The 8,747-nt window shown below is 46.8% G+C and overlaps 1 protein-coding gene across 1 annotated transcript; it reads left to right on the top strand.

Moving 5' to 3' along the window:
- Positions 1-431: 431 nt before the first annotated feature.
- Positions 432-8,295, top strand: PANX3 (pannexin 3). The gene is made up of 4 exons (XM_052662500.1): positions 432-612; positions 1,576-1,718; positions 5,172-5,386; positions 7,656-8,295. The coding sequence occupies exons 1-4, from the start codon at positions 432-434 to the stop codon at positions 8,293-8,295; spliced, it is 1,179 nt and encodes a 392-aa protein (XP_052518460.1).
- Positions 8,296-8,747: the final 452 nt, after the last annotated feature.

The following is an 8,747-nucleotide window of genomic DNA, read 5'->3' on the forward strand; positions in this document are numbered from 1 at the left end:
CCCCAAACCACGAAATGAAGGCCTTCCACACATTTAAGCAATCTCCACCCAGATTCCACACCAATTACATGGGGGGCCTGCCGGACAGCCCTCCTCCTCTCCCCCACCCCACCAAAAATACTTGATTAATGAGAGGGCAGCTTAAAGCCACGGGACTGCGTCTGCCTTCGACGGTCCAGAGGGCAGCCTGGCACCAGCCCCAGCCGACACCCAACCCTCCTCCAGTAACGACACACTGGGCGATGCCTCCCTCTAATTACCAGGTGCCTGGCTCAGGGCCTGGCCAGTTATTTAGAGAACCAGTGCCCGCTCCTCACACAGATACTCGTGAGGCCCAGGCTGCAGGCACCGTCTGCAGAAAGCCGGCTCCCTGAAGCTGCCACCTACCAGGACCCCCTTCTGCCGGCCTTGGGCCCAGGCTCGACAGCAGCATGTCGCTCGCACACACAGCTGCAGAATACATGCTCTCGGATGCCCTGCTGCCCGACCGCAAGGGCCCCCGCCTCAAAGGACTGCGCCTGGAGCTTCCCCTGGACCGAATGGTCAAGTTCGTAGCCGTGGGCTTCCCCCTGCTGCTGGTGTCACTGGCCTTTGCCCAGGAGTTCTCCTCCGGTAAGTGGCTTCCAAGCCCCAGTAGGCCCTGAAGCAAGACAGCCCCCACCCTGTCCAGATCGCATGACTCGGGCGGGGCATCACCCAAAAGGCAGATTATGCATCTGTTTAGGATGCTTGCAAAGCTGAGATGCAGAAAAACTTTGAAAGTCATTTCCAAAATTTTGCAATAAAAAATAGCCTTAATTCCAGTATGCTTGAAATCATCACAACAATTAGTTTTATTTTGATTTTCATGTGAACAAAAGACATTAGAGTGGTATCATCTTTCCAGGATCTCTAAAGGTTTTAATTAGCCAAGCTTTAGATAAATCTCTTATCTTCTTGGGGCCTTTTCTTACTCGCCACCTCCTGGATTATTGACTTGAGAACACATGTTAAGTGCCTGGCAGAGCCTGACAGCATCACAGGTGCTCAATAAATCCACTCTTTCATCTTCAAGAACCCCCGCCCTGTGCACGAACACTAACAAATACATATACCTAGTGGTCCAGGTGCTAGATTAACTCAGCAAATCTGCCACCTCCATTAAAGATAGCGTGAGCTTTCTCAGAATCAGGATTTGTTTTCTTAATATTTATTTATTTATTTGGCTGTGCCAGGTCTTAGTTGCAGCATGTGAGATCTAATTTCCTGACCAGGGATTGAACCCAGGCCCCCTGTTTAGGGAGCATAGAGTCTTAGCCACAGGGCCACCAGGGGAGTCCCTCAGATTTGGGATTTCTGGCTCTCTTTTCTGGTTGTGTAGTGAGCTCCCTACCTTTCCCAGGGAGATTTGTCAGCCTCCCACTACTTCTTCATTCACCCAGAAAGCTAGGGCCTGGGAAGAAGACAGTGCCTGACAGATACAGAGATGGTCAGAGTTCTGGAAGTGACCCCCAGAAAGCTCTTAACTGATTGTCCCCCAGCTCCCTGTTCCTCCACCCCTACTCAGGGCTGCCTCAAGCTTTGTTCCTGTTTCAGGGTCTCCCATCAGCTGCTTTTGTCCCAGTAACTTCAGCATCCGGCAGGCTGCCTACGTGGACAGTTCTTGTTGGGACTCCCTGGTTCACCACGAACAGGATGAGTCTGGCCAGTCCAAGACGAAATCCCTCTGGCCTCACAAGGTAAAGTGGCTGGGGCTCTACCAGCTGGGTGGAAGGGGAGGAACTGAGTCATTAAGTTCTCTCCTTGCCTGCCCCTGCCATTTAATTTTGGTCATTGACTTTCATGTTTCAGGCATTCTTCAAATATCTGGTCATATATTTGCTCACACGCTTCTATCTGACTGCCTTGGGTTGAAGCAATCAGTTTAAAGGGATTCCTATGGGCCATTTCATTAGGAAAACCTCAAATATCAGCTGATGACAGCTGCAATCTGATATTCTGGACTGGTCAGTTTTCCCAAGAAGAATCGGTCAGTTCCTAACTTGTACAGAGGGGGCAGCAGGCAGTTGGCATCAAGCTTGTCTGCCAACCCTCTTGGAACTCAATTGTGGGTGTCAGCATCCAGTACTTACACAGCTCACTGCCCCCTGCCCCCATTCTCAGTATGGCCCCCTGCCCTCAATGGACCCAAGTGCAGAATCTGTCTGATTTAACATTTCCAAAGAATAAACCATAAGGGTGGTTGGCTGACGGCATCATGTTTCAGAAAGGACCTGTGGGTCTGTTTTCTCAGTATTCCTGTTTCCAGCTCCACTTGCATCCCCAGTTTCAGACATACCTGGTATCTCCCATTCCCAAGCCTTTCTGCTTCTGTGTGTGGTGAAAAGCAGCTTGTGGCCCCTACCTCAACACCACATCCTCTCTGCAGGCTGGTACCCTCTATTACATAACTGCTTCCCAGGTTTCAACACTCTGTCACTCCGGTCACCTCTCCTATTTTCCTTGTCCTTATAGGATTATGAGGTGATCCCTTTATTTTCATCCTAGTGAGGTTTCATGAGGGAGCATAAGTAATATGTATGTACAATTTACAGTTTTAAATGGAGGTCACTCATAGCTTTTTCTAGTTATGACAATTTACAGCTTATGATAGCTATAACAATTTACAATGCCACGTTTACTCAAAATGCCACAGTTCTAGGACCCAGACAAAACCAGAGATTTTACCAGGGGGGAAAGATGGGGGGAAGGGATAGTTTAAGAGCAACGTGTACACATAGCTATATTTAAAATGGATAACCAACCAGGACCTACTGTATAGCACAGGGAATTCTGCTCAATGTTATATGGCAGCCTGGATAGAAGAGGAGTTTAGGAGAGAATGGATACATGTATGTGTTTGGCTGAGTCCCTTTGCTGTCCACCTGAAACTATCATGACATTGTTAATTGGCTATACTCCAATATAAAATAAAAAGTTTAATAAAAAAAAAAAAAACAGAGACTTCATAGAAAGAGTTCATGAGGTGTCTGTCTCTGGAAGTGTTCAAGCAGGATCTAGACAGTAACAAGTTCAAAGTACTGCAGCGGGGATTTACATGTCAGAAAAGAATCAAATTGTCAATCATGAAACGTCCTGAGAGCTCTTTAAGCCCATATTCTCTGGCTCCACTTTAAACCTATTGAAACAGAAGCTCTAGGGTGAAGAGTTCATTTTCTAGAAATATAATTTCTTACACAGGAGTGAAAATGTTCCCATTTTCTCTTGTGGCCTAATATGACTTTCCTAGCCTGTCTCTCATTTAGTTCAGAAACACACACACGCAACCAAATATGCACCCTCCCTCTTCTTCTTCAAACTATAGTTTGGAGAAGCTATAGTCAAGTATTTATTAAAGGTGTGTGTTATTTGCTCAGTCATGTCCAACTGTTTATAACCTCATGGACTGTAGCCCACCAGGCTCCTCCATCCATGGGATTTCCCAGGCAAGAATACTGGAGTGGGTAGCTGTTCCCTTCTCCAAGGGATCTTCCCGACCCAGCGATTGAACCCACATCTCCTACTCTGCAGGCAGATTCCTTACCATCTGAGCCACCTGGGAAGCCCATTTATTAAGGGATTAAACTCCAAAATCAAATTGCCTGGATCTAAATCCTGCTCACTCACCTACTAGACACATAACCCTGAGGGGGTTTCTCAATACTTTCATGCTTCAATTTCTTTGTCTATAAAATAGAAATACTGATAGTACCTGACCCTGAATGAAAAATGTATATTCAGTACCCAGCACACATGTCCTTAACTAAGTCTCTATAAGAGTTTTTACTATGTGCAAAACAGTAGGCCATATGAGAAATAGATGGGGAAACAGTGGCAGACTTTATTTTTGGGGGCTCCAAAATCACTGCAGATGGTGATTGCAGCCATGAAATTAAAAGACGCTTACTCCTTCGAAGGAAAGTTATGACCAACCATATTAAAAAGCGGAGACATTACTTTGCCAACAAAGGTCCATCTAGTCAAGGCTATGGTTTTTCCAGTGGTCATGTATGAATGTGAGAGTCGGACTGTGAAGAAAGCTGAGTGCTGAAGAATTGATGCTTTTGAAGTGTGGTATTGGAGAAGACTCTTGAGAGTCCCTTGGACTGCAAGGAGATCCAACCAGTCCATTCTAAAGGAGATCAGTCCTGGGTGTTCTTTGGAAGGACTGATGCTGAAGCTGAAACTCCGCTACTTTGGCCACCTCATGCAAAGAGTTGACTCATTGGAAAAGACTCTGATGCTGAGAGGGATTGGGGGCAGGAGGAGAAGGGGACGACAGAGGATGAGATGACTGGATGGCATCACCGACTCGATGGACGTGAGTCTGAGTGAACTCTGGGAGTTGGTGATGGACAGGGAGGCCTGGCGTGCTACAATTCATGGGGTCGCAAAGAGTCAGACACGACTGAGCAACTGAACTGAACTGAACTGAACCTGTTAGGTGTGGTGAGTATGAAAAGAAACCATAAGGAAAAATCCTTCATCTCAGGGAGCAAACATTATAATGAAGAACACCAAATTTATACACACCTCGACACCAGCTTCCACATACAGAGACCAGACACAGCACGCAAGGAATCCAAGACAGTGCCTGATGTGTAGTTTGGTCTTACCAAGAATCCAGAGACGAGAAAAAGCCACTGCATATGGGGGTGGGGGGAGCAGGGGAGAGGGAGCGGAGGTGGGAGGGGAGGGGGGAGGGGTGGTGGGCAGACTACATATAGGAAATGGGGCTCTGACTTCCTCTCTGGAGAGTCAAAATAAAAGCCATGTCAGGGCCCTTGGCAGCATTTTGAAGGCTAGTGAACTCTGGATGTCTAATGTTAAGAATCTGGAGTGGTCAGAGCAAGAAAAGTGGAAGATTGAGAATGAGGTGCTCTCCCCTAGACTGCCATGATGACCATGGCCATGACCTCTAGGTGGCTACCCAGGATAACATGCATGGGCGGTGGGAACAGGCTGCTAGTGCTCTTTCTCTTCCCTTCCTCCCTTCCTTCCTGTCTCTGTCTGTCTGTCTCCCTGTGTCTCTCTACCTTCCCCTTCCGAGGCAGGAATCAGCGAATGAGATCCCTCCCTCAGCACTCTCTCTGCAAGGCTGTAAGGTCTGGGCAACCCTGAGCTGCCCTCCTCAGCTTTCTCTTCCCCTGCAGGCCCTCCCTTACTCGCTGCTGGCCCTGGCCGTGGCCATGTACCTGCCGGTTCTGCTGTGGCAGTATGCAGCCGTGCCGGCCCTCACCTCGGACCTGCTGTTCATCATTAGTGAGCTGGACAAGTCCTACAACCGTGCCATCCGCCTGGTGCAGCACATGCTGAAGATCCGACAGGAGAGCTCGGACCCTGATGTGTTCTGGGATGAGCTGGAGAAGTGAGTTGTCTCCTCCACTCCTTTCCAAAAGACTCCGTCGAGCACTAAAATGGTCCTTGCAGGGTAATCTTGAAACTCTCCTCTGTGCCGTCCTTCTCTAGAATTCAAAGTGCTTAACACATCACCTTATTAACATACTATCATCTCTGTACAGGCAGAGGGAAAAGGAGTGTGCCTCCAGTTTACAGGTGAACCCAAAGTGTCACAAAGGGGTTAACCTCTAAAAGACCACTTCTTAAAAAATCTCTACTGAGGTTTTTGAAATTATTAATTTATTTTAGTTTTTGACTGCACAGCGAGCAGGCTTCTCATTGCAGTGGTTCTCGTTGTGGAGCACAGGCTCTAGGGTGGGCAAACGAGCTCAGTAGTTGTGGCACCAGGGCTTATTTGTCCCACGGCATGTGGAATCTTCCTGGACCAGGGATCAAAGCCGTGTCCCCCGCATTAGCAGATAGATTCTTAACCACTGGACTACTAGAGAAGTCCTGAAAGATCGCTTTTACAGAAACTTGAATGGCTTCTCCCAGGCCTGCAGGCAAAAAGATCCAAGTTTTCCCAAATATTTTTCCTAGGCCCTCCACACACTGTCATCAACTACTTTGTCAATATTCTCTCAAACTTCCAAGTAACAGAAACCTTCCATGCCCCCTGGGCAGTCTCCTTCCTTTCTCCCGAACAAGCCATTCATTCATTTAAGCACTCATCTGTCATTTATGGAGCACCACACACAGCTCTGGGTGCTATGGAGATGTGTGTGTACATGTGTGTTGAGGGAGGAAGGGGTAATATCATATTGAGGGTAAGCAGACAACGAATGAGCATAACACACAAATAAAGTATATGGTAGAAGATAAATGGATAAAGAAAACTGAGCCAGGGTAAGGGACTCAGGAAAGCTGGGAGGTGGAGAGAGGCACAGTTTTAATTTGGGTGGCCAGGGCAGGCCCCATCTAAGCACAGTTGAGCTAAGATTTGAAACCCTAGTTTGTGCACATTTCTATCCTCTGAAAAAAGCTCCTTCCTGTCTATCTTTCTGAACCCTATCTACCTTTGGAAGACCAATCTAAAACAACATTCTCCAGAGATGTTTCTGAACACTCCAGCTCACACTGTGGTCTGTCTCCTAACTTTTACAACTACTGTGGTTTGTATCCATTTTTAGCAACAAGTCAAGCATTATTTTCATTTCATATTTGCATGTCTCCTCTGCCCTTTCCCTGAAAGCCAGACTGTAAACTTCTTCAGAGCAGAGACTGGATTACATATACCAATAATACATAAATACTAAATAACAACTCTCAACAAACACTTGTAAGCACACTTATTTTTATAAAATGAATGAACTGGCCTAAAAATCACACACAAAGAAAGCAGACTGAAAACCAGAACATGGTAATTTAGAATCCCAGTCCCATGCTAATATAATAAATCAGTGCTTCCTAAGAATCCTGCTTCAGCTTAGAGATTTAGTCTGCCCTTCTAGGCAGAAATCCAGAATGATCAGTCATTTATTACTCACTGACCATTCGCTGGGTTTACTGCACTGCATTCATAACTTGGAGAATTAAGATACATTCACATACCTGTTTTGGGGGAGAGGAGTGGTTATGCTCAAAAAAGACAGACGTTCCTGTGAGCCAAGAATACCATGCTGGATACACAGATTTTGTTACTTCCCCCACGCAGCTCTCAGGATATAGTTTCTTTGTTTTTAATTTTGTTTTAAATTTTATTTATTTTACTGTGCCATGTCTTGGTTGTGGCATGTGGGATCTAGTTCCCCGACCAGGGATCAAACCCAGGACCCCTATATTAGAAGCATGGAGTATTAACCACTGGGCAACCAGGGAAGTACATCAGGATATAGTTGATTTTTTTTTTTTTTTCGGCTGTGCCAGGTCTTCGTTGCTGCATGGGCTTTTCTCTAGTTGTGACAAGCAGTGGCAACTCTCTAGTTGTGGTGCACAGGCTTCGCACTGCGGTGGGTTCTATTGCTGTGGAGCACAGGCTCTAGGGAACATGGGCTTCAGCAGCTGCAACACATGGGTTCAGTAGTTGCAGCTCCCAGGCTCTAGAGCACAGGCTCAGTAGCTGCGGCCCAGGGGCTTAGTTGTTCCTCCGCATGTGGGAGCTTCCTAAACCAGGGACTGAACTCATGTCTCTCACATTGGCAGGTGGATTCTTCACCACTGAGCCACCAGGGAAGCCCCCTCAGGATATAGTTTTAAATGCTTCTTCCTAAACTTGGCCACTTTCTTCCCCTGCCCAGGGCTCGGAAAGAACGGTACTTTGAATTCCCCTTGCTGGAGCGGTACCTGGCCTGTAAGCAGCGCTCACACTCACTAGTGGCCACCTACCTCCTGAGGAACGCCCTCTTGCTCCTCTTCACCTCCGCCACCTACCTGTACCTGGGCCACTTTCACCTGGACGTCTTCTTCCAAGAGGAATTCAGTTGTTCCATCAAGACAGGGCTGCTACATGATGAGACCCACATCCCTGACCTCATCACATGTAGGCTGACCTCTTTGTCTGTCTTCCAGATTGTCAGTCTCGCCAGCGTAGCCATCTACACCCTGTTGGTTCCAGTGATACTATACAACCTCACACGGCTCTGCCGGTGGGACAAACGGCTCCTCTCTATCTACGAGATGCTCCCAGCTTTTGATCTTCTCAGCAGAAAAATGCTGGGCTGTCCCATCAATGACCTCAATGTGATCCTTCTTTTCCTCCGAGCCAACATCTCTGAGCTCATCTCTTTTAGCTGGTTGAGTGTCCTTTGTGCGCTGAAGGACACAGCCACCCAGAAGCACAACATTGACACCGTGGTTGATTTCATGACTTTATTGGCTGGCTTAGAACCCTCAAAACCTAAACATCTCACCCACGGGATGTGTGATGAAAATCCATAGTTAAGAAACTGTGAAGCAAGAAGTCCTATGGAAAGTAAAAATCTCTCCCCTTTTTCACAAGCCTCATGCGCTAATACACAAAAACACCCACGTTAGGATTGCTAAGCTTGGATTTAGCTGAGTCGAACATCCTATATTATGTTATCCCAAAGATGAGAAGATAAAATCATCACATGGAAACAAACCTGAAAGTTGGAGCTGAAGAATAAGAAATATATATATATTACATATAGAACATAATATGATGACAAGAAGAACACTGAAACCAGAAGTCTAGACATTATAAAAAGGGAGAAAGTTCTATAGGCTATTCATGGAGGCAGGTTTTTCCCACTGTATTTACTCCATGACCTTTCTAGGATAAACACTCAGTTTACCATGCTCTCCTTCAAAGTCTGCCCAGGGTTTCCTCCCTCAAGAAGCCATCCCCATCTCCACGCTCCTCCCCTGAG

Source organism: Budorcas taxicolor, chromosome 25 (assembly GCF_023091745.1).
Source record: "Budorcas taxicolor isolate Tak-1 chromosome 25, Takin1.1, whole genome shotgun sequence".
Lineage (NCBI taxonomy): Eukaryota > Metazoa > Chordata > Mammalia > Artiodactyla > Bovidae > Budorcas > Budorcas taxicolor.

What these genes read in the sequence shown, in the direction of transcription:
- PANX3 (XM_052662500.1), top strand. Translation starts at nt 432, where the DNA reads ATGTCGCTCGCACACACAGCTGCAGAATACATGCTCTCGGATGCCCTG. An exon ending in TGCCCAGGAGTTCTCCTCCG is followed by an intron (nt 613 to 1,575) that starts GTAAGTGGCTTC and finishes TTCCTGTTTCAG; the next exon opens with GGTCTCCCATCAGCTGCTTT. An exon ending in TTCTGGGATGAGCTGGAGAA is followed by an intron (nt 5,387 to 7,655) that starts GTGAGTTGTCTC and finishes TCCCCTGCCCAG; the next exon opens with GGCTCGGAAAGAACGGTACT.